Genomic DNA, 27076 nt, shown 5'->3' with positions numbered 1-27076 from the left:
TGGCTTTGAAAACGTAACTGCACTGTAATTCATTTCCTAGGTCTTCCTCTTTTTCTTCATACATTTTTTAAGTATCCTCTCAGGAAGTAGGAGGACCTTTTTATAAGATGGTGAAAAAGTGAAAGTCATTATATTTTGTTACCAAGTAATGAGTTCAGCAGGCATCACGGCTCCTCTAGTCTGCACCCTTCCCTGAACCTAAGGCTTCCTTCCTCAGGAGGGCAGAGCTTCTGGGGTGGAGAGAAGATCAGGACTGAGAGGGCTTAAGAATAGGGTAGGGATGTCAATTACATACTCAACTGCAAGTCTTTAAAAAGGCTTGAAAGTTAATTATTTCCTTTCTAACTAAACCCCATCAACAATATTCATTTCAACATTGGTTATATTGAACAGCAGTTTAAAAATGGCTTGATGAAAGTATTCTGGATGTTGGAGGATATGCAATATATTCTGGTATTTGGAGCATATGTAAAATTGGAAATCTGTCCAAAGAGCCATTTTAAAATCTCACCTTTCATTACAGATAAAAACAGGTAAGAAGGCCCTTGGGGAAACCAATTATTCTCTAGGTCTTATTCAAAAACATCAAATCAATTTATATTTATTGAACATCTGCCTAATTTATCTTAGATTCTGCAATTTATCTTAGATTCTGTTTCTGTAAACTGAAAAATTTAATGCCTGTTTCTGTGGGAACTATAAGTATTTCAGAAGCATGTCCTGTTTGATTTTCCTATTTTAGCCTTATGGAGCAACTATAGACATGTGTGAGACAGGAGCTACACCGCCTCAGGAGAAGAGGTATGGTTTATATATCAACCTATGCTCTATCTACTGGAGTTTACTTTGCTTTGGAATCTGACATACTATAAGTAGATTCTGATCTACAGTAAATTATGTAAATGTAGTTAATTGGTAATAGATAAGGGACTTTTTGAAATCAATAGTGTTATAGAAGGACTACTTAAAACTAATATAAACTTACACATGCAAAAGGAGAAATATAAAAACAACAAAAATATATTACATAAAAGAAACTTAAACATATGAATTTTCTTAACAACTATTCACACAAAACACTTCTCAGTATTATTTCCTGAATCAAGATGAAGAAAACTGAAAAGACAGATATTGTTAAGGAATATAAGGGAGAATTCAAGTTGCTAATTAAACCTGGATTATACCTGCCATGCTGTAAGGCAAGAGGTGCACATCAAATGCCCACAGGGCTCAATCTTGACATCTTTGTCGTTCTCAGCACAAATTTTACAGAGCTGGAAAGTGGAGCCCATTTCACAATATAATTCATATTGTTCCTGCAATTTGGGCAAAAAAGTAACATTAATGTTATTTCTTGCATGAACTGTTAACATTAAATATTCTCAAATACCATGACTTGCTCCTGTCAGGATTATGTTGCCATTTGCGACATGTTTTAAATTGATAATGGTAATTTGGTCTACAAAAAAAATTTTTTTTTAAGGATTTGAGCTTTTATTAAAAGGCAACGGTATAAGCTCTTTTACTACTTGGGATTATTTAATGTTTTATACCATTCTTTTAGAAAAAGACTTGCTTCAAAAGTCACAGTGAGCCCTAGCTGGTTTGGTTCAGTGGACAGAGTGTCAGCCTGTGGACTGAAGGGTCCCAGGTTTGTATCCAGTCAAGGCCACATGCCCAGGTTGAGGGCTCCATCCCCAGTAGGGTGCGTGCAAGAGGCAGCCGATCAATGATTCTCTCTCATCCTTAATGTGTCTCTCTCTCTCTCTCTCTCTTTCCCTTCTTCTCTGAAATCAATAAAAACATATTTAAAAAAATAGAGTGATACAAAAGACAAGCATGGTTTTAAAAAGCAATGTAATTAACTTTATTTTTTTTGTAAATGCCACATGCTCATCTAATTTTATTGTCAAATTACCAAAATCTATGAATAAACATGATTCTGGCTGAACATTAAATTTTATTTCTTAGATACCTATAGAAATTCCAGAATGGAAGGAAAGTAGCATTTGCCAAGCCCGTCCTGCATGTTAGGTACTGTGACCTACATTTATATGTCATGTAATCTCCAAAGCATAATAAGATATATTGAATTTAAAAAAATAATAATTGAGGCCCAATAAGTTTAAATTTTCCTCAAATTCTATATTAAATTTCTAAATTGCATACTTTCCCCGCAATCTTAATCACTTCAGCAACCAAAAATTGATTTATTAAAACTCTGATTTACTAGTTCAGAACCTTTTGGCATAGTACAATTTTCAGTGTTCAAATATTGAAAAGATCTGTCACAAAGGAGATACAAATATATTGGTGAGTGTAAAGAAAATACAAAAAAAAGGTGTTATTTAATTGGGATACAAAAAAAGAAATTATAGAAATAAAATTTGTTTAAATAAGGCAATGCTCTAATCTAGAAAGTGCCTAGGTACCTGGTACTGGTAGGATAAATAAATGACAATATTTAATCCCTAACCTACTAAAAGATTTTACAATCTTGGTGAGGAAAAAAAATATAGATATATACATAAATAGATACACAAATATGCACATATGCACAGTAATATGTAAATTATGCCTACCATAATGAATATATGTGTGACTATATAAATAATTTTTTTTAATTTAAGGAAAAATACAAGAGAGAATAGATCAATAAATCTAACGTAATCCAAAATAAATTATAAATCACTGAAGTCCCTAAAATAACTGATAAGTTTTTAGGTAGGTTATGACATCCAAAGGACCAATTTGCAATTATAAAAAAAAATTTACCATAACCTAAAAACCTAGATGCAGAATTTAATTCAATGTAATGGGTACACTAGTCAAATATGTATGAGTCATTTAGGAAATGGTACTATTCTTGAATATGTATTTTAAAGCAATGGTTTTATAAAAAAAAAATTTTATGAAATATAAAATTTTTGTATTAAAATATTATATACTATAGAATCACTATATAATTTAAAAAATGGAAGTCATATATTACATTTTAAAAACTGCCCACAAACTGTACATATGTCAACAAATATAATAATATCAAGACCACTGGGACTAAAATCTAAAGAATTAGAAATAAAATGAAAAAGTACCTATTGTCTTCCCCAAAACCATTAATTTCTATTTTTAATTAGATTTTTATTTATTATACACATCACAAAGCCCAGCCAGTGTGGGTCAGTTGGTTGAGCATCATCCCATGCACCAAGAGGTCTCTGGTTCAATTACTGGTCAAGGCACATGCCTGGGTTGTGGGCTCAATCCCCACTAGGGAGTGTGCAAGAAGCAGCTGATTGATGTTTTTCTTTCATAGATGTTTCTATCTCTCCCTCTCTCTCTAAAACATCAATAAAAACATATTTTAAAAATGTTATAAAATATTTTAAAATTAGATTATAAAATGCTTTCATACTCTCCCTGACTCCCCAATATTTTTACTTACTCAGTTACAAACACTGTTACCAGTTTGGTGTTTCTTAATTTTTATTTTCTAAAATTATTTTAATGTGTTCATATGTGCTCATTTCTTTATTCACAGAAATTAAACTTACACAGTGTAATTTTACAAATTGAAATGTTATATAACTGAGTGTCCCATAAATGGAAGATTTTTACATAAAATGCAGAAGTGCCCATGTGAATATGTAGAACTACCATCCTCCTGCTAATGACTTTTCAGTGTAATACAGTATGGGTATAATTTTTTTAAACCATGATAGAATATTTCAGTATTTTGTAAGTTTCCATTTTTATGAAAAACGCTAAAGCAAACACCTGGGGTATAGAGCTTTGTGTATATATGCAAGTGGCTTATATATGGAATCTAGAGTCAAAGGTATTTTTATTTAGATTTTGGTAATTACTGAATGTCACCCAGTTACAGTCCCATTCATAATCTATGAGGCTGCTAACAATGGATTTATAAAAATATAATTATTATCTTCAAAAGGGTTCACTTATTCATTTGACTCTAAAAGCTAATGCCTATAAATTATCCTAATCTGCTATGGAGTTTCCTAAACCTATGGCTCTTGTCATATTTATCTACCTACGTTTGGATTTATCTACCTATCTCCCCAAAAAGCTAACAAAATTATATTGGAAGCAAGAACATTAATGGCAAAAATTTTTATTTAAAAAATGGAAAAAGTCATGTGTTTTTTTTTCTTTCAAACACCCTTAGAATTCCATAAGTATCTTTTGCATTAAGTGCCTACACATGATTTTGGCTCTAGTGTAAGTAGAGAATCTTATTTATGTCAAAACATTCTAGATACTTACTAATTATAAATGCATTTGCACAAATTGTCCTTACCTGTGTAACTTTTATATGATCGTGTGGTGTAGGTTCACATAATCCAGTTAAATCAGGATTGTAACTCCTCCCATCAGGATAAAGGTAGCTGAAATTTAAAGATAAATTTTATTATTATAAATTTATATTTTAATTGCAACTAGGTTATTTTATCAGATTCTTCTATATTAAAGCACACATTTGAATACTTCCTTTTTATTTAACTTATATCAAGAACCTATTCCATCTCTATTTCCATAATATTATGTTATTTTTAAAACACTTAAAATCTAGAATCATTTTCACATAAGAAATATATAACAAATATGAACTCAGCCACTAAGCAACCATTTTCAAATAAATACCTTTACTGTATGTCTGTTAGGTAATTTAAAATTTTATTTTACTGGTCTCTCATGTTCTATTCCAATATACTTTGAACATGCATATTTTTGAAATTCTTACATTTTTCATCTGAAGCACAGTTAATGTTAAATGTATCATTTTAAACCATATTTAACATAAGGAGAGAAAAATGAAATTAAAGCCCATAATTTCCCCCAAAAGTTATTCAAATATTTATATGGTGTCCTGTTTCTCCACTTTCCCGTTCTCTCTTTCTATCTCACCTCTACTTGCCAACACACTTAAAGAAATTAGAAAGTGTTACAAGTCCATGTTCCATTTACTTCAAATCAAGCTATAAACAGTTTTATGAACATAACCTTCCATTATTAGAGAGAAATGAAAGAACTAACTCTCTAAAGTTATAGTAATAATGCCATCTTGCGGTGCTAAAACAGTTTTTACTAAGAAATTCATTAAAAATTAAGTTTATTGGATTGGTAAATACCTATTTTTCATTTTTTAATGGCAGTATTACTGTTGGATTTTTTCAATTTATTGCTATGACTAATTTTGTTCAGTATCTTTCTGTGCTAAATGGCTTAAATGAAAAATTAAGAATATATTACTACAGTGGTGAATATTTTAAAGGGCAAACTATACTAAAACTACTCTGTGAAATAACAAAAAAATTTATCCTTAAATAGTCTATAAATATGTTAGTGTTCAAATTTACCTAGGAAAACCAGAAAAAATTAACTTAGAGAACAGACAATTCTCAAATTGTAAGGAACGAATCAACGAGATAAATCTTTAAGACTTAGGAAAAGTGGTTGATTATATCTGAATATGATACAAAGTTATAGTGTCATTATGGGGATGGGATAAAATTCTACAAATATTAAATGAAGAGTGAGAAGCAAAAATTGATAAGTAACTTTCTTTTTATACCCTAAAGTGGCCAATTTTAAAAATTATTATATAACATTTTGATCATTGCACTTCAAAAACATGAAATTCCTATGAAGTCAGAAATGAAAGATTACAAATATGACAATAAGACTGTTAGAAAAGAGGTTAAAACAATCTCTTTATTTAATGTGTAAAGAAAGGACAATTCCATGACTACTATCCTCAGTAAACAAGGGTGCTACTGATGAGCCCCTTTACAAAGGCTGTGAAGGAAGAAAAAAATGGCTGGTTATCCAAGTAAATTTATCACTTATATCATATAATATTGGATTAAATATCAGGAAAGAACAGCTGACCCTGATGATAGCTGGACTAAGATAGATGATATGCCTCCCATGTTCCTACTGATCTTAAAACAAAAAATGATGTAATTAATGTAATATCTATTTTAACCTAATCTAAAACCTGATCTACCTATCAGATTAAAATTCTGATCTGATCTATTTTTAATCTAATTCATCCCTAAAGTACAAATTCAACTCATCAAATACCCCTGAAGATGTGTGTGTGCATGTGTGTTTGTGTCAATATTAAGTTAATTTATGTAGGCGTTCAGACCAGGGGTGGGCAAACTTTTTGACTCGAGGGCCACAATAGGTTCTTAAACTGGACCGGAGGGCCGGAACAAAAGCATGGATGGAGTGTTTGTGTGAATTAATATAAATTCAAAGTAAACATCATTACATAAAAGGGTACGGTCTTTTTTTTTTTTTAGTTTTATTTATTTCAAACGGTCCGGATCTGGCCCGCGGGCCATAGTTTGCCACGGCTGGGCTAGACTATTGATTAAAAATCAGAGTTTTGGTTTTGATTGACTTTTGAAAAATAGATGGAAGGCATTGTAAACAATATACATAAGCCATTTCAAATCACAGAGTTGCCCACTCACAACCTCTATTTATAAATTCAAACTTTAAAGCATATTTTCTTAAAAGTAAGAATTCTACAATCATAGTACATCAAAGCTATACATGTGAATCTCTGCTGCACTAAAGGTTAAGTATAACTAACTGAGAACAGCAAATTTATCATAATTAAGAGAAAAAAATAGTACCACAGTTTGCCATACAATTCTCATAAGTATTTCTAGAAAGCTCACAACTTTAAAAATGCATTATTTTCTTCATATAGATCCCATCACTAATTTTTTGTACTTTTTTTTTTTACAATTACTTTTGAAAAGGTAACACTTAAATCATTTGTTCTTTGCTGACTCTGGTGGACCTCCTCCTGCTAGGTTGTGATAGCACAAGCCATGGCAAGTTGAATCACCTATGTCTCCAAGTTACTCAGCAAAGCAAAGCGCTCAACAGTCAGTGTGATGAAGCGACACTGGAAATACAACAAAAGGAGGAAGTGGCATAGGACTAAAATGAATGACAGATATGTATACTATGAAGGGACTTACCAGGTTGCCTAAACTTTGTGGGTGGGCAAAAGTAGGCTTACAGTTGTTTGTATGCAAAATAATACAAGAATTAATAAATAATAATACAAGGATAAACTGTTTTGCATCCTCACAATTGTAAACCAACTTTTACTTTTGCCCACCCATATGTGTGTGTGTGTGTGTGTGTGTTTTGTATGTTTAATATCTATTTTAAAACAACTTTTTGATAAAAGATATAAAATCTCATTGCCACTTCATGTTGGAATTTATTTGCTATAAATATAGGTAAATTCAAATAAGTAGGTTACCTTCAAATAACGATTTTAAAAAGATAAACAATAAAAACAAAGGAGCATCCATTTCTTAGTCTTGAAATAAAAAGTAAGCAATCACATCACCAGCCTCACACTATCCATTTTCTCCATCTCAGAGCGGCCTGTATTTTTCATATTTGTGAATGTGCCCTGATGCCCATTTCTCATACTCACAATCCTTCTCTGCTGCCATCAATCAGTGCTTGAAATAAGGGCTTGTTATGAGGTATGGTCTGTAAGATATTGCCATCCCCTGTCACATAGCCGATGGCCCACTGTCCCAATCTAGTGCAGCTTAACCGGAAAATGTAGCTGTAAAACATGAGGAAATTTTGTTTAATCACCTTTGAAATGTACTACACAATTCGTTAAGTTTTTTAAGGTAAAGAATAAACAGAATTATTTAGAATTCCTAATATAAATTTTCCTTCTAAATTATTTTAACAGTTGTACTTCTCTATGTATTGAACTGTAACAGAAGCAATGATCATTTCATTTAAATATCTCCAGAGTTATACGAGAAAGTAATTGAAGTTGTAAAGTGATTTATTGCCATCACCATTAGGTAATGCCCTGGCTGGTGGTTAGAATATCACCCCATGCACTGAAGGGTTGCAGGTTCAATTCCTAATCAGGGCACACACCCAGGTTGTGGGTTTGATCCCCAGTCAGGGTGTATAGGGGAGACAACCAATCGATGTTTCTCTCTCTCACTACCCCCCCTCCACTCTCTCTTCCTCTCTCTCTCGAATCAATGAAAAAAACATATGCTTGGGTGACGATTTTAAAAAACAGGAAAGGAAAGAAAGTGCTGGTGGTAGAAACAGCTATGAAAAATCATTTGGAAATTAAAAATAAAATACATGGGTAAAAATTTAATTCCCTGACAGAAAATGAGCCAGTTTCTACTGTGGAATTCAATTACTTTATAATTTAAAAATTATACAGTTTCGGATGTTAATAATTTGTATTATTATTGAAAAAAATGTTTTTTTAATCACAAATTCTAGCCATTCATCTTTAAATAAGAGCTCAAAAGAGCTAATCTATGAATATCAAGAACCTCACTTTGGTTATAGAACCTTACGAAATAACTTCTCAAGAAAATGTAAAAACATCCTACCAGACAGCCTGAAAACAGAATATCAACCCATTAATTACAGGCATCCTTAATTGGATCAAAAAATTCCACACAGCCTTATTATGATTGACAGTTGGATCCCAAATACAGCACAACCTGAGAAACCCCAATGTCCGTGGCAAAGGCCCAACTATTCTCTTTACCATGAAGCCAACAAGATGAAATACTTTCCAAGACAAAGGACCACTTAAATATATATTTTGTAAAGCAAATATATATCAAAATTATTTGATTTGTTCATTAAATGAGTTTTCCTAAACACATTTTCAATGCCCTATCACACTTTACATATTATAATTTACCACAGACTAAACATTTCATCTTTAACTAACTAACACTTAATAGAATAAATCGTTACAAGGCAGGATGAGAAAAAAAAAGAAGACATCTTTTCAGAGAGCACTAACTTTTCATTCAGAGAACTATTCTAATAGTGATGAGACCTGGTTTTTGTTTCCAACACTGTCATTAACTATCTCCAGATCTTGAAACAGAGAACATAAAAGGGACTCAGTTTCCTTATCTACACTAATAAAAGAGAAAAATGGTAATTGGTGTATGGCGATACCGTTTTCATTGGCTAATCAGGGCTATATGCAAATTAACTGCCAACTAAGATTGGCAGTTAACTGCCAACAAGATGGCGGCTAATTTGCATATGTAGGCACAATGCAGGGAGGCAAAAGGGAAAGCAGGAAGAAGCCCCCTGCCACTGACAGTGATCGGAAACCCAGGGGAGAGCTAAGAGCTGGGGGGCAGGGCAAAGGCGGCCCTGGGGCTGCCTTTGCCCTGCCCCCCAGCCATGATCGGAGAATCAGGCGCCTTTGCCGCCCTGGCCAGTGATAGCAGGAAGTAGGGGTGGAGCCAGCGATGGGAGCTGGGTACGGTCGAAGCTGGCATTCCCAGGAGCTAGGGGTCCCTTGCCTGGGCCTAAAGCGAAGCCCACGATCACGGTGCCCCCCGCTGCCACTGCAGGTCCCCGCTGCCTGGGCCGCACGCCTACGCCAGAGATGTTAGGCCTGGGCAGGGGGGGAGCCTGCAACCGCGGGGAGCTGGGGGTCCCCTGCCCAGGCCTGACACCTCTGCCGGAGGCAACAGGCCTGGTCAAGGGGCCGATCCGGTGATTGGTGATCGGAGGGTGATGAGGGTCAACTCCTCTGGCTGAGGCATCAGGCCTGGGTGGGGGGGCGGAGCCGGGGATTGGGGGGATATGATGGTCCCCTTGCCCAGGCCTGAAGCCTGGGTCAGAGGCGTCAGGCTCGGGCGGGGGGTGGAGCAAGCGATCAGAGGGAGATGGGAGTCCCCTGCCCAGGCATGATTCCTGGGCCAGAAGCCTCAGGCCTGGGCGGGGGCCAGAGCCAGTGATCGGGGGGAGATGGGGGTCCCCTGTCCAAGCCTGACACCTCTGGCGGAGGCGTCAGGCCTGGGCAAGGGGCCCATCAGGTGATTGGAGGGTGATGGGGGTCAACGCCTGAGGGCTCCCAGTATGTGAGCGGGGGCAGGCTGGGCTGAGGGACACTCCCCCCCACACACACACCCAGTGCACGAATTTCGTGCACCAGGCCCCTAGTTATATTTATAAAATTGAACAGGATAATTCCCCAAATAGCTTCTGTGTTAAATTGGTAAGACTGCATGATCCCAACCATATCACATCTTTCAAATCATACTTCATGAACAAAAAGATACTTTAATGCCAACCTAGACAGTAAAAATTATGGAAAATTCTGGCTTGAGAGATCCTTGGATGAAACAAAATGACTCATCTAAGCCACTGTCCAAAATATCTGACCTGTTGTAATGGTCACAATGAGAAACAACTCTCCTTAATCTTAACAGAAGACTTCAACCTGAGCTAAACTGTTTGCACCCACTGCCTTCCTTTTATATACCATACATATTGTTAAATATAAAAAGGGGGAAATTTTCATTATAGCAAAAAAAAGAAAGGAATCAATAATAGTGGCTTGTACTTGGAAATATTTTTTAAAATACATCATTTATACTATAAATCAAATAAAAACAATATTAAAAAAGGTAGACTTCAAAAAAAAACAATCAAATTCCTTTCTAAAATGAAATGATCTATCTTATCTAATAATAGACAAACATGGTAATTAACCGTACCTCCGACACGCTTCCCATTGGCTAATCAGGGTGATATGCATATTAACTGCCAACCAAGATGGCGGCCGGCAGCCAGGCAGCTGAAGCAAATAGGAGGCTTGCTTGCTCCAGTGATGGAGGAACCAAGGTTCCCCGCCTGCTGCTGCTGGCCTCTGAGCTGCATTCTAAGAAACAATGTTGCAATTATAGAAGCTAAACAAACCCCAGAAACCTGCTTTCAGCCAGCCGGGCCTCGAAGCTGGAGTTGCAACAGTGTTTCAATTATAGAAGCCAAACAAACCCAGATACCTACTTTCAGCAGCTGAGGTCTCAGAGCTGGAGCCGAGCCTCAGAGCTAAAGCTGGCTCTCAGTTCCAGTGACAGCCATAAAAGGTAAATAAATCCCAGAATAAAAAGAAAAAAGGAGAGGTTGGGAGCTTCAGTCGCCCGCCAGCCTGAAAATGGCCCTCAGCCCCTCACCCAGACTGGCCAGGCACCCCAGTGGGGACCCCCACCCTGAAGGGGGTGTGACCAGCTGCAAACAGCCATCATCCCCTCATCCAGGCTGGCCAGGCACCCAAGTGGGACCCTCACCCTGATCCGGAACACCCTTCAGGGCAAACCAGCGGCCCCCACCCGTGCACCAGGCCTCTATCCTATATAGTAAAAGGGTAATATGCAAACTGACCCTAACAGCAGAAGGACTGGGAATGACTGGTCTCTATGACACACACTGACCACCAGGGGACAGACGCTCAATGCAGGAGCTGCCCTCTGGTGGTCAGGGCACTCTCACATGGGAGGAGCTCTGCTCAGCCATAAGCCAGGCTGATGGCTGCCAGCACAGTGGTGGCGGTGGGAGCCTCTCCTGCCTCCTCAGCAGCGCTAAGGATGCCCAACTGCAGTTTAGGCCTACCCCCCGCTGGCAAGTGGACATCCCCTGAGGGCTGCCAGGCTGCCAGAGGGATGTCTGATTGCCATCTTAGGCCCAATCCCCCTGGGGAGCAGGCCTACGCCAGAAGGTGGTCATCCCCTGAGGGGTCCCAGACTGCAAGAGGGCACAGGCCGGGCTGAGGGACCCCCCCTCCCCCACGAGTGCACAAATTTTTGTGCACCAGGCCTCTAGTATATATATAGAAGGCTAAGCAACTGTCTGACTGGTAGCTATGACACGCATTGACCACCAGAGGGCAGCCACTCAACACAGGAGCTGCCGAGCTGCGGTGACTTGACATGGCAGTTCTCGGGTGATGTACCGGGAACCAGAGAGAAGCGAGTCAAATTTCAGGGTGCATCACCTGAGAACTGCCCTCTCACAATCTGGGACCCCTTGGGGGATTTTGAAGAGCCGGTTTTGGCCTGATCCCTGCATGCCAGGCTGAAGGAGCCCACCTGCCAGAGGGACTCCGCTCACCCGCAGACACTCTTCAAGACAAGGCACCACCCCAGGTGAGGCAGACCGGGATGGGACAGCGGCAGGTTGGCTCCAGGGCGTGTCCAGCCCGTCTCGCCCAGTCCAGCTCCACTGGCCACCTTCTAATTAATTTCCTTTCAATGTGCAGGAATCCATGCACTGAGGCACTAGTCCCTATATAAAAATCGTATACTTGTGGACACTGAAATGGTGTCTCTGTACTAAAATATGAGTGTGAGGGGACAGTTCTCCACTGTCCTTACTGCCATCCCCAGCACACCAGTTACCATGGCACAAATGGCTAGTATGTGCCTAATGTATTTCTAGATGAGATGTGGGAAATGCATTAACCAGGAGGAGGCATTTACTGATGCCAGATTTGTCATAAATAAGGGAGGATTTCTTGGGCAAAGTCAAAAGGGCTGACCAAACAGTCAACCTCTATGCATATCACTCAGTTTATCATCTGGAAAATAAAACCAATTCTCAGCTATAAAGAACTATAAGGTATAATGGAAGAAGTCCTCTTGGACATGAAATTGGCTTGGTTTATAACAATGGGTTATTTATGTTTATGTACTTATATATATGTTTATATGTACTTATGTTTATCATAGAGCCAAATTAAATGTCTTGAAAAATAGTTTAAAAATGAACATGAGCCCTAGCCAGTTTGGCTCAATGGATAGAGCACTGGCCTGTGGACTGAAGGGTCCCAGGTTCAATTCCGGTCAAGGGCATGTATCTCGGTTGCAGGCTCCAGGGCGAGTGCAGGAGGCAACCAATCAATGTTTCTCTCACATCGATATTTCTCTGTCTTTTCCTCTTTCTTCCACTCTCTCTAAAAGTCAATGGAAAAATACCCTCAGGTGAGGATTGAAAAAAACAAACAAATAAAAATATGAACATGAATCTTACATTCAAATATACACATACAATTATATACATAAACACAGGTGTCATGAAAATAGTCAATATGCTAATATTCTATTCCAATTTGAAAACCAAACTGTGAGACCTAACAAATTTCTAAGTTCATCAAATTACACAGTATTTTCTTTCACTTTATGAACATATGTTTCAGAACAAGCACAATGTATCATTTCAAAAGATTCACTTAAGAAGCATGGTCTAGTAGCATTTCCCTCCCCTCGCCCCCATGGGCATTATTGATCTACTTAAGAGAGTCATAAAAGACTTTTCCTTTTTAGTACATCACATAATATGACTGCTGAAAAGTCCTACCTTCCAGGTTTGGTGCTGTATTTCTGCAGTCGTGCCTTAACTTCATCATACGTGAGAAATGCCATGTAACCCGGATGTGTTACAGCTAAGAAATTCCAATTCCGTAAAATAGAACCCCAAGGCTAAAAATATAAATAAAACATATTAACTAGATAATACCAGCTATCAATTACCAGTCCATCATTTAATACACTTACTAAAATGCTCTTTTATATTTTTAATGTGAATATGAGCTTATGTGGCTTAGGCCAACTTTTATTATCTAACAGTTAATATGCAAAAACTTACTCTCATTTTGGAAAAAGTTCATTAGGCAGAAAACATTTCCTAGGTATAGAAAACAGAGAACAAAAAAGAAAAAAACACATAATATCTTTCTACAAAAATTCCCAATAAAGCACTGTGATAATTTAAAACTTAAACCACATCTCTCTTCTCTCCAAAACCCTCCAACGCTGAGAAAAGCAAACGTCCTTATTAATGGCCCTAGAAGAACCTTACAGGGTGGACCCCCAGTTCCCTTTCTCCCCCACCTGCAGTGATTCTCCCACTTTCTGCCTCTTCTTCAAGCATGCTGGCCTCAGGGCTGTTGGCCTAAACACAACTGCACTCTCTCACCACAGAGCCTTTGCATGTGCTGATTCCTCAATCTCAATTCCCTTTCTCTAAAAAACCACAATTGCTTTCTCCTCAATAAAGCCTTCTCAGACCACCCTATTTAAAACTGTTACCTATCATCACCCTGTAAGTCTGTTTTATTCTCTACTGTACCTTTAAGTGTTTCATTTTATAGAACAAGGCACCGTATCACAGAACGTAAGTAATTGGCAAAATTTACACATCAACCATAAGCCACATAAGCAAAGTACACGCTTGTCTTGCTCACCAAAGGGACACCAGCGCTGACGCCAGAAACAGTGATGAGAAAGGACTATAGGACTGTCCCTGTTGAACAGCTCCCGCTAGTCAGTGACTTGTCTACAAGGCCCTGACTCCCAATCTGGTGTTCTTCCCCTGGTAACACATCCTGTACTCACATTTGGTTTTATACTTGTACAATTATGAAATTAGAAAAGGTTTACGGTTTAAAGTGAGTTATGTAAAAATCTTTCCCAGAAATACACACACAAACACAAGGTTTGTATCATTCTCTCTTTAATGTGATTAGCTGTTCCTCACTAGTTACCATGGCAAGAGAGAAAAGAAAGGCAATCAGTGACAGACAACTTCGCTTGAGGGTGTGACTGAATCATCTCGGCCACATTTTTAAGGCTGAAGCTACATTTTTCCCAAGCAATTGGCAGCACACTGTATCTGTTGTGCCAGATTATTAACTCACATCTTCTACATGAAAGGGGGAAAAAAGGTGGTTTATGTTGCCAAGTGAAAGTTGTAGAAATAGTCATCTAGAAATGATTATTGGTAGAGGACTTCTGCTTTTGTTTGTTTTGAGACTTGCTTCTCGTAACTGTTAAGGGTTTCAAATTTGCAAGGCAGAATTCTTTAAAGATTATATCCTTTGCAATGAGAATAACAATGGAAAGAATGATTTAGTAATGAAGAGCTTTTTAACCTTTTTTGACAAAAGGAAAAATCTTTAAGGCATAGCCCCATCAAGGTGAAATATCTGATTGGGCAGACAGGAGCTCTACAGAACACTGTTATGAAAGCCTTGTCCATGTACTTGAACATAATATATTTTTAATTTTCCTCTTAAGGCATGACCAAAAATTACATAAACAATGCTTGGAAGAAAAGCAGCATATGTGTTTGTTCGTTTTTTAAACTGAGAAAAAAAACTGCTATTATAGGCATGGAGTTTTGCTTTCTTATGTTCTGCTTCCCTATCTAAAATGGACAAGGATGAAAAGAATATAAAATATTTGGATCAATTCCATTGAAGTCCACACAAATTCACGAAACAGTTGTTTTTTTTTAATGCTGAACTTTATAGATAGCCAATGCACAGATGAAAATACAAGCGAAAAAAAATAAAGTTTGAATTTTGAGCCAACTGCTGCAGTCTTTAGCAACCATTTATTAGGACTAATCCAGAGGGCCAGCTCCTACTGCAAAAATATTTATGTAATAGAAAGAGTCTGTGTACTGTTTTTCTTGTGAATGTAACCCACAGTCAGAAACATGTGGTAGTTATGTGTTATTGGAGGTGTGTTTTTTTTTTTTTACGTATTTTGCCAACTAATGGTTTAAAGAAGGGAAAACAAAGTGCTTTGGAGAATAAGAATTATTTTTGCAATTTTGTTTTTAGAGATTAAAGGAAATCTTTTCACACGCATTAAAACAAAATTATCTGGAAGGTTTTAATGACTAATAATAAATTAATGAAGTGAATTAAGAAGACTAATCCCTCCATTCTCCCCCAATTCTATTATTTGCAAAAACAGCCCTTTACTAAGTTACAACTTGCGCTGGAAGAGGGGCCTCAGCTGGTCTGCCCGGATACTTCTTCTTGCTATTTGCTATAACGAGTGATTTTCCTCCTATTTTTCTCCCTATTCCATTGATGCTATATATTCCATTGTATATCCCCCAAATCACTCAGTCATCACCCTGTTGTCCTCAAATATATCGCTCCATTTCTCAGCAACCAGTCTTTTCTAGTAGTGGCGGAAATTGAGGGAGAAGGGGAACAGCAGTCCCAGGGAGGGGGAAGAGAGAAGCAAAACCCTGTATTTCCATCCCAGGACTTTAGTACCTGCCAATCCATTTCTGAACTACCTGAGAGGAGAAGATTCAAGGCAGAAGAAAGAGGAAGAAATATGGAAGGTAGCCATTGCAAGTTCTTTTCTGTGACTCCCCAGCGTTTGTCCCAGTTTTGGCAGAAGAACAGAATGAGGAAAGAGAGGAAGAAAGGCTAACAAGCATCCAGCTTTCTTCTCTCATTTCCTAGTCATTCTCAACTTCATCTCCTAGCCTCCGCTCCTTCAAACCCTTCTGCTACTTCTCAGTTTCTGACTCCCATCTTGAGAGGGTACCTTGCCCACTTTCAGATTCCACTCTGCTAAATACCTCACATCCAACAACTGAGAGCTAGAAGAATTCACTGCCAATTAGCCAGCATAGCACAGCTGCAGAAGAAATACTGGTTCATGCAGCGACAGTATTCACAAACCTACATTTTCATATAGAGTACACAATTACATCTTAAAATTATTACTCAATTTTTAAAGTTGTATAAAAAGAAAAGATCAGTAAAAGTTAAAATCCATTTTGGTATTCATAGAACCATTTTTTTCTTATCTTAAGTTACATGTATGATTACTCATTTGAATAATAAAACCAAAAGAAGCAAACTATCTCAGAAATCTATAGGGGCTAATGTCAGTTCATTAGCTACTTCTGTAGTTATGTGTCTTAAAAGGAATGAGGCACTCTATGGTCCACAAGGAAAAGTTTGGTTTTATCTAAAACTTGTCACAGTAGCTCTGCTTAAAAAGATTCCTTTCCTCTTCCATTCCGATGGCATGAATACATTATCTTACTACATTAAGATAACTTGAGCTGTTTTAAAGCAAAACAGCTTATAAGCAAACTAGAGGCCCGCTGCATGAAATTTGTGCCAGGGGCCCAGCCCTTGCAGCCCCGACTGCATCAGCCCTCTCAGCCCTGGCTTCGTCCAGAAGGTTGTCCAGATGGTCATTCTGCTGTCCGGTCTAATTAGCATATTAGCTCTTTATTATATAGGAGGATATGTGCACATATTAAATAGCAATTTGGCTAAGTGTTTCAACATTAAGTTGCCCGCATACTTTTAATACATAACTGAGTTAGTCTAGTGTTTAACATCCACACTAACAAAGTCATCCAGGTTCCCCCCCAAAAAACACACTCTTCCCACAATAAACAGGTTTAATGTATGAAAATAACCTTTGTTCTCTTCCTTCACAAGTGGACGAGGTAAAGCTCCTGCTATTTAGAATGTCTTTAGAATTCTAACTAAAGTATTTGGAAAATTATCAGAAACCTTTAAAGAAAAGAGAGGTTCCATTATAAAATGTCAATAACAGGAAACACAACCTTTTCCCAAAATTTATCTTAAAATCATATAAGCTGACACCTACATATATATACCAGGGGAATAATCAGGAAATTGCAGTAAATTGAAAATAAGCAAAAGCACGCTTTCTGTAGTCATTGATCTAATTTCTTATCCTATATGCCTAGGCAGAATTATGACTTTAAAATTGTAATGAAGTAAAATGTATTCTATGAGTATTGCTGACAGAGTTAATTGGCCTTCTGTTAACAGGTTCTTTCATAGATTGAAAGTTAATCCCTCCCAATCTTGTTTTCTTACATGAATCAGTCACCCGATCCTTGCAGGCTACTGCAAAGCAGAGTCATAAATCACAGAAGCAAAATACTTATAACATGGCAAACACAAAAACCAATATTGTACTCTTAACATTTGTTGAAAGCTGGTTTCAAAAAGAATAAATCCAACTAAGACTAAAATAATAAGAAACTGCATCAGATTATAAGCAAGCCTGATTTCTGATCAAATTATCTCACTGACTATATAATTTATCAGAAAGATTTTAGGTGGGACTCTTTCATTTTATGACTACTTAAATTGAATCCCATAGATGGTAGGGCCAAATTAAAAACAAATTTTAGGTATTCATGTTTAGGAAAATTCCATTAAGACATATAAAAGAATAAAATGATAGTGTCCAGCTTCCCTCATATGATACCTGCTTCTCTGAATAGTTATGTGAAGACAATTATAAAGGACTAATTAAAAAAAATCCACAATAAACAAGATAAGGTTAACCTCAAATCATATATATTAGGGAGAAACAAGGGGAAAAGACTTCATTTTTCAAAACAGATATTTGTTAAATGCCCTATTACATTGATGAAATATTATGTGGCAACTGAACACTGAAAATTATACTGATGAAATATTTTTTAACATGCAAAGATGTTTATAAACTACAACTGAATGAGCAAAGCAATTGGTAAAACAGTACACAGAGTAACTGCCTATACTAAACAGGATAAATTTGCTATTTATTTCCAAGTTTACTTTTTACCTTCTCACCCAATGAAAGTGGGAGGAAAAGGAGAGAAGTTGGGATAAAACCCCAGCACAGTTTTCAGCAAATTCATTAGTCAGCAGAGCCAAATATCAACAGTACAATGATTGAAATTTCTTTTGAGAGCCAAATTTTTTAAACTTAAACTATATAGGTAGGTACATTGTTATTAACTTAATTAGGGTACTCCTAAGGCTTAGGAAGAGCCACACTCAAGGGGCCAAAGAGCCGCATGTGGCTCGTGAGCCTCAGTTTGCCGACCATGGCCCCAGCAGATGCCCACCCATAAAAGTTGCATTATATCAGTTATTGGACCAAAAAGACTAACCAGTAAAGTGAGAAACCAAATAAGGAATTCAAAACAAAGCTCTTTTGCATGAATCTTCTCAAAGCTAACAAGCAACTGTTAGGCTCTCAACACCTGGTAGTCCAAACAAACTCTACACTTACAGCAAAGACCAAAATGTATCATCAATGACTGACTTTAAAATTATAGACTATTTCCAATATGCTTGTGTATGTGTGCACGTATTTGTGAAAGAGAGACACAGACACATGTGTGCACACAAAATCACATAAGTACTGTACACACATACAAAAGAGGGAAGGATTAAGCAAATGGAAACTTACCTGAAATAGCCTGGTAAAAATATCAAATTCAAAAACTGAAATATAATCATTACACGTTAAATCAATTGTTGATTTTAGAGCCATTGCTTCCAGGCCAGAGCTAATTTGATGGACCTCATGAAGGCACTGTCTGAAAACTTTCCATGGCACGATAGTTCTGCGCAAGAAAAAAAATGAGTAATTGAATCAAGTGTCATTTAAGACATACCTTCCATTGAACACACAATTCCATCATAACATTAATATAACTGCATTTGTACTAAAAGACAAATAGTTAAGAATATTACCCATAACTCAGAACACATGCAATGGGTTTTGCTAGCTGGATTATGTTTCAATTGCTACGAATAGGACTAAAATCTAAATCAATTTTTCTCTCAAACAGTCCTTGGCTATCAAGATATTTCTATAAATACATGTGAAAGAAGGCATTAGGTCAAAGTCCTGTATGTCTGAACTCTTTGTGTATATAAGATTATTGTAACTTAGAATCGAGTTAAATTCCCCCCCTCTATTTATTTTCTTAAAATAATTACAAGACAATGGGTTCATATAATAGAATCCTTTGTTCACTGCACCATTTATCTACCATCTTGAGAAAGACAAGGTGAAACGTCATTAAGACATTTCAGCCATCACCCAAAGTTTTCTGTAGAGGAAAAAAAGCATGTTATCTAACCTTTCATAGTAACACAAAATGAAATCTTAATATTTTTAACCAACCACACATGTCTATCACATAGAATTTTATTTATTAAACACTTACTAATTTATTTATATTTAATATATGTATCAAATATTGTTTTAGGTAATGCACTGACATGGTTGAAAAATTTAGAACAGCATAGAATGGTAGCCACGGAAAAGTCTCCCAACCTATCTCTATCTGACCAGTCTCCAACACTCACCCACATCCTCCCAACCATGAAAATAAGTAATACTCATTAATCATTCCTTAGTTAAGTTTCTCCTTTGGGGATGTTAAATACCTACTCCTGAATAGGTGGAAGAAAGAAATCGTATTTTTAACATTTGAAAGCTGCAATTTTCACAATAAGACAGCATAAAGGTTATACATACCCTCTTATAAGATTGCATAGATTTAAATCTTAGGCTTTTCTTTACCAGTATCTCTTGAGAAATAAGATTCAAGCAGAACAGACTAAATTGGCTACATCCTGTACCAATCCTCCTGGAAAGCATCACCACAAATGTACAACTTTCATATTCATTCAGTAAGTATCTACTGTGTGGTGGTCAAACTTGAGCATGCATCAGAATTATTAAAGAGATTGGTAATACAGAAATTGCTGACCCTCAACTCAAGATATTCTGATTCAAGATGACTGGGGTGGGGTCTGAGAACTTCCAGTTCTAACAAGTTCCCAAAAGATGCCGGTGCTGCTGTTCTGAGGACAACACGCTCAAAGTCACTGGTCTAGTGTATCTATTAATTGCTAAGGCAAGACATATTTCTGTGCAGAAATCTAAGTATACAAATACAAAATATCATCTCCCTCCTTGAAGAGCACATTTTCAGGGTATAAGTAAGATTGTAATGCAAAGGAATATACGTAGAGGCAGAATGCTTAAGGAAATGCTGGAGGAATTCCATAGAAGGAGCAGTCTGTGGCAAAATGAATAAATGAATGGAGCGAGGCTTACAATACCATGCTGCAGTCACAAGAAAGTTTAGGTTTGCTATAACATTAAAAGAAAAAAATATAAGCCTGAATACATCAAAAGCTTTTTCTCTATGTATGAAAAAAAACAGGAAACCACAGAGTACCGAAGAGAAACACCACATCAGACACTATTTAGAAGAAACATGCATCAGGCTCTGATTAAGGTTACCAAAATGGTGCTGTTTTAAAAGAACAAGGAAAACTTTTGATAATATTAGAAGGCTATGGATTTATAGTGAAGTGCAAATATGCACTTGTCCAGCTTCATTACAGTTATAGTAGAAGTAGTGACAACTAAGAAGCACATTTTCCTTTTCCATATTAAAGTTCTAAATATTCAACACACAAAAGGGACATGAGCCATGATATTCAATGTAAAAAAAATTCAATGTAAAAAAAATTAAAGAACTACTGATTTAAGAATGGAATATGTTTTATCTTTTGTATAGAGATCTTTAAAAAATGTGTCTTGTAAATAAAGTATAAAAATAAATTGACTAAATAGACACTGTTAATAATATTATTATAAAAAAAATCCTCACCCCAATATTTAAGGTACCTGCAGATCATAATTCTTTTGAATAACCAATGATTTCCCAAAGCAAATTATTTTTTTAAAAATGAACAAATTTCTAAAATTGTAGTTTAACATAGCACTTTGGAATAATCCTATATAATAAAGAGGTGATATGCAAATTGACCATCACACCCTCACACGAGATGGCTGCCCCCACATAGGCACAAGATGGTCGGCAGGAGAGGGCAATTGTGGGCGATCAGCCCAGCAAGAGAGGCCAGCAGAGGAGGGCAGTTTGGGGGGACCAGGACTGCAGGGGAGGGCAGTTAGGGGTGACCAGGCCAGCAAGGGAGGGCAATTGGGGATGACTGGGCCAGCAGGAGAGGGCAGCTGGGGCAACCAGGCCCAGAGGAAAGGGGAGGGCAGTTGGGGGCAATTGGGCCAGCTGGGGAGGGCAGTTTGGAGTGACCGGGCCAGCAGGGGAGGGTTGCGGGCGACCAGGCTGGCAGGGGAGGGCAGTTGGGGGCGACCAGGCAGGCAGGGGAAAGCAGTTGGGGGGAACCATGCCTGCAGGGGAGGGCAGTTAGGGGCAACCAGGCCAACAGGGAGGTTAGGGGTGACCGGGCTGCCAGGGGAGGGCAGTTGTGGGGGAGGGCAGTTTGAGGGGACCAGGCCTATAGGGGAGGCAGTTGAGGGTGACCAAGCTGGTAAGGGAGGGCAGCCGGGGGCAACTGGGCCTGCAGGGGAGGGAGGGCAGTTAGGGGGGGGGGACCAGACCTGCAAGGAGGGCAGTTAGGGGATACCAGGTCAGCATGGGAGGGCAGTTAGGGGTGACCGGGCCAGCAGGGGAGGGCAGCTAGGGGAGGTCGTGCTGGCAGGGGAGCAGTTAGGTGTTGATCAGGCTGGCAGGGGAGTGATTAGTGGGTGATCAGGCAGTCAGGCAGGCAGCTGAGCGGTTGAAAGCCAGCAGTCCTGGATTGTGAGAGGGATATCCAAGGGGTCCCAAATTAGAGAGGGTGAAGGCTGGGCTGAGGGACACCCACCCAGTGCACAAATTGCACCGGGCCTCTAGAAATTTATAAAGGGGCAAGCTATATTTCCACAATACTTGGGTAAATCAGACTTTTTCATAATTCACTTGTGATAAACCTAATGTTCAAACAAGCATTTGCTAGAATTTTAATTAAGAAGTAACAGGAATTAAGAAGGGCAATATTTGGTTAACTACTATACACAGAAGTTTGTATAACAAATACTCTTCCTTTGATCAGCTGAGCCAAATACCCATCATAGGGATAGGATGGGGGGAATGGTTGGGAGGGGAGGAATCATGAGTGAAAAACAGAAACAGAGTACAATGACAACTTTTAAAATTTTGTTTAAATCTGTTATACTAAGAATCTAAACTTTCCAAAGAGGATTTCAAGTTGCTACCACATTAATTCCTGATGTATCTTGGGGAACAGGAGGGAAGGTGACTTTTCCCATCTTTAAATTAAACTGTAGCAACAAGACAGAGTGGTGGTTTCTACTACCTCTCTCCTGAGAGATGAAGAAAGTGAGAAAAAAACATTAATGGTGAATTGTCTTACAAATACACAACAATATCAGTGTGCTAACTGACACCGAGGAAAAGGAAAGAGGAAGAAAAGGAAAAGAAAGAGAGGACATGCTAATGCCATCTAAGCTTTAATATCTCATCAATACAGAATATTTTAATCTGTCCTTTTACCACTTATAATTATCAACCACAAGTTGAATTAACTTTCAAATCCACTGCAAAGCACAAGTCAATCCACAAAGAATGGAATACAAACCAATAGGAGCCAGATACTTGTAATAATAGTATGATTTCCAGATCTTTAGACTTCCAATAGGAATAAGAGCTGCCATTTAGCGATGGCTTACTTATAATCTGCCAATCACCAAGTTAAGTTCTTTATATATACAACTTGAGTTTGAAAAAGTAACACTATGAGACACATACTTAACTTCATGATACAGATAGAAAAACTGAGGCTTAAAGAGGTTAAGTGATTTGCCCAAAAAAGACCTTACATATGTCAGGAATTGTGCTAGATTCTGAAAGGAAATATAAATAAATTCACAAACTAATAGGTGAAAAGACTTCTAAATAAATTATAGTGTGGCATGTGCCAAGGTTATCACAGAAAAGGATGCATGTGCCATGGATGGAGATACATGAGAACAGAAATTGCATTTTATTTATCTTTTCCCAAGACAAATGAAGTATGCAACTAAAAGTTGTGTTTTCACATTAAACTGTGTCCTGGGAAGTCAAGGGAATGTTTCATGAGGGTGTTTCACAGAGAAGGAGTCTAGACATTTGACTGTACTACCTACCATTCGCCTACTACATAGAAATCTTTGATGACTTTTTAAAAAATGATAGTAGGTTCATATAATGTCAGGAGAGACAGAAACTTGATAAATATAAGGCTATATTATAATTCTGTTATTAGATAATGGATGCTGGTCTATTATAAAAACAAAATAATTCTATTTTAAAATCTTGAAAACTGAGTGTCCTTTCAGAGAAAATAGGACCAAATTGATACACAGAAACAAAACTGCAATGAGGTCAGCAGACCAGCCACTGACAAGTCACTTGACCTTCGAGGCTTATCTCCTCCTCCTTAAAAGTGGAGAGGGGTATTAGATCTTCTACTTTGAAGATACTGCAGTTTTAATACAAAAGTATACGGAAGACAACAATGTTAGAAGATCGATACCCAAAGAAAGACAAAACAATTTCATGAAACCACAAGTTCAAAAAGAGCATAGGTTTTATTTTTATCTCACATGGGGGGAAATCACATACTTAAGGTGTGAATCTCAACAAAGGCCAGGGTGTTTGGAAACAGGAACTTTAGTGTACTTCTGGTGTGAATGAATCATAATTTACACAGCATTTCTAGAAGGGAATTTGACAGCAAGTTTCAAAAGGCTATACATTTGAATTCAAGAGCCTACTTCTAGGGATTTCACCTAAGAAAATTATGTCAAACACACACACACACACACACACACACACACACAGCAGTACAAAGACTCATTCATAAGTGTCTTCACAGTATTTTTCATAATAGAAAAATCATAGGACATAATATATCCATAGATTAGAATATTTTATAGCAATTAATAAGTATGTAGAAAAATGTTTATTGACATGGAAAAGTGCTGGTGGCCTAATATTAAATGCAAATAGCATTTAAAAAAATTATATGTCCTTTATGATCCGATGGTACAAACTATCTAGAATGTCTGCAGAGATCAACACAGACTTTAAGTGACGATAAATGAACAGTGGTAGAATTATCAGCGATTACCTTATTTTTTCTAATTTCTAATATGCTCTGATAGCTTAAAGAAAAAAAGATATACTAAAACCATTTTAAAATATATTATGGAATCATTAGGAGAATAAATTAAAAAAATAAGAATAGTATTTTCTTATGACATGGTGTTTTATGTAGGAACTACAGAAGAATTTTCAGATTAAACTATGAGAAGCAACAAGAGACTTCAACATGCTTGCTGAATACAAGAACAATACATAAATATTAGTTGCATTTCTATATATAAACAATACATGCTAGAAAATAAGACTTAAAAATACTTGACTTTTACAATAGCATTTGAAAATTTCAAATAAATAGGAATAAAGCTAATAAAAGATAAGGGAAGCCACAATATGAACATACATACACACTTACAGACAGATATAAGACACAAAGTAATATAACACTTATTGGAACATTCTACAGTTTTAAGATAAAAGTATAAGGAAATAAAGACAAAAATGTTAGGAAATTGATACCCAAAGAAAGGCAAAATATTTTCATGAAATCACAAGTTCAAAAAAGGCCACAAGTTTTATTTTTAACTCATAGAATAAATTAGCAGATTCAACACCGAAAAGATGTTAATTCTCACCAAAATAATTCCTAGATTTAATATAAGCCAAATCAAAAATTCTAAAAGATAATTTTACAGCTGGTAACTGAAAAGCCAATTCGAAACTTAATAGGAAAATGTCAAGAGCCAAGAATAATCAAGCCAGTCATAAATAAAAACAACACTGATAAGTTTATACTCTTGAAGTTAATTAAGACAGTGTGTATAGAGAAGAGACTGACAGCTGTCAGAAGGGAGGGGGGTTGCATACTGGTGCAAAAGGTGAAGGGATAAAGCAAAACAAAATAAAAAACCCACAAACAACAACAAAACCCTCATAGACACAGACAACAGTATGGAGATTACCAGAGCGGGGGTGGGAGAGAGGCGGGCAGCAGAAAAGGGTATAGGGTATGGGGGATAAATGACCTTGTAGCTACATGCATGAACGTGGATGAATTCCATAACATAATAAAGAGTGAAAGAAGCCATATTTTTTTGAAAGAGTATAATTACATGATTTCAACTATATGATTTCATGTTGACAGAAGTTAGGATACCATGGACAAGCAGTGAATGCATGGGAAGAAATGAAGGGTTGGGAGAAGGTGGATTCTACACTGCAGATAATAATATGTTATTACCTTTTATAGGTGGCATTTACACTGGTGTGCTCACTTCATAAAAATTCCTCACCCTACATTTCTGATTTGTGTACTTTTCTGTATGTATATTAAACTTTAAACTTTTTAAAAATTGACATTAAAAAAAAAATCTAAGATTAAAAAGAGAGAAAGGAATGTGGGAAAGGACAAAGTACCTGCCATACTATAAATAAGGAAATCATGATATATGTGTTGTTGCTGAGGTGGTGGTGATGGTGGTAGCTGTCTAAAATCCCTTCCAGCTCAAGGACATAAAATGTCATCTTGACTTTAAACAAAATGAAAACCTGTTCTCTCTCTATTAACCCATTTATTTTCAATGTCATCTGAATTCATCTTGATCAACAAAGGTATATTCAGTGTCAGTACCTTTAAATTGAGGACTAGCTTTGTTCTAAGGATAATGGAACATTCAAAAGATATTTGATATTTTTATTTTCATTATGGAAGCAAAATATTAGTTCTGTGACTCCTACATGTGTTGGTATTTTACATATAGTTATTCCTTAAATCCAATCTTTTTTTGTTGTTGTTGTTATGACTATTTGTTAAAGGACATGCAAATAGATTTTTTAACAGGCTATTACTGCTCTTGCTTTTCCATCACTAAGAAAAACAACTGTTTCCAGTAACCCACAGAAAGATGATATCAAAACCTCCCTAGTCAAACAGTCCCCTTACAATTAACTAATCATGGACAGGATGATAACCATGGTTACCAAGGAGAGGCGTAATTAGATCTAACTATTCTTCCTCAAAGTGAAAATGCCCAACTCTCATACAGAAAGACACAGATGCTGGATATTTCTGATAGATATTTTCCTCTGTCAAAAAAGTTCATAACATTTTGTCTATATTACAAGTCAAGCATTATATCTCTGTATAATGGACAAGTATTCTCATTTTACCATTTCTAAACTTAAATTTAGAATCCAACATTTTTTACAAGATTACAAAAACAAGGAAAATAGCTTAACATTATTCCTGATTTTCTCAATAACCTCATGTGATAGCCGTAGGCCAATTAAATAAAGACTACTCACATTCCTGAATATGTGCTAGAACTTTGAATCAACTTCTGTAATGACCACCAGGTTGCCACAGCATCCTGCACATGCATAAACTTTCAGAACTGTAGGCTATGACCAATCAGAAGTAGTATTTCTGCCTTGGCCAGTGTGGTCCAAGATTAGAGTGTCAGACCACCAACCAAAGGGTCATGGGTGTGATTCCCAGTCAAGGGGATATACTGGGGTTGCAAGTTCATCCTGGCCCCAGTGGCGAGTACAGGAGGCAACCAATCAAAATGTCTCTCTCCTTTTCCTCCCTCCTTCCCTTCCACTCTAAAAATCAATGGGAAAAAAATGTCCTTGGGAG

The 27076-nt window shown here is 37.1% G+C and overlaps 1 protein-coding gene across 1 annotated transcript in view; it reads right to left on the bottom strand.

Annotated features, from left to right (window-relative positions):
- Positions 1-27076, bottom strand: part of CBLB (Cbl proto-oncogene B) — a 246578-nt gene that overhangs the window by 96451 nt on the left and 123051 nt on the right. The window contains exons 5-9 of the mRNA XM_081086562.1: positions 18915-19071; positions 13225-13346; positions 7493-7630; positions 4319-4406; positions 1185-1316 (exon numbers count right to left, since the gene is read on the bottom strand). Of these exons, the coding sequence (XP_080942688.1) occupies positions 1185-1316; positions 4319-4406; positions 7493-7630; positions 13225-13346; positions 18915-19071 (637 nt within the window). The remainder of the gene's footprint in view (positions 1-1184; positions 1317-4318; positions 4407-7492; positions 7631-13224; positions 13347-18914; positions 19072-27076) is intronic.

This window comes from Myotis nattereri (assembly GCF_964212035.1).
Source record: "Myotis nattereri genome assembly, chromosome: 3".
NCBI classification, from domain to species: domain Eukaryota; kingdom Metazoa; phylum Chordata; class Mammalia; order Chiroptera; family Vespertilionidae; genus Myotis; species Myotis nattereri.
The sequence above is the reverse complement of the archived record's forward strand: the minus strand, read 5'-3'. Positions and strand labels throughout refer to the sequence as shown.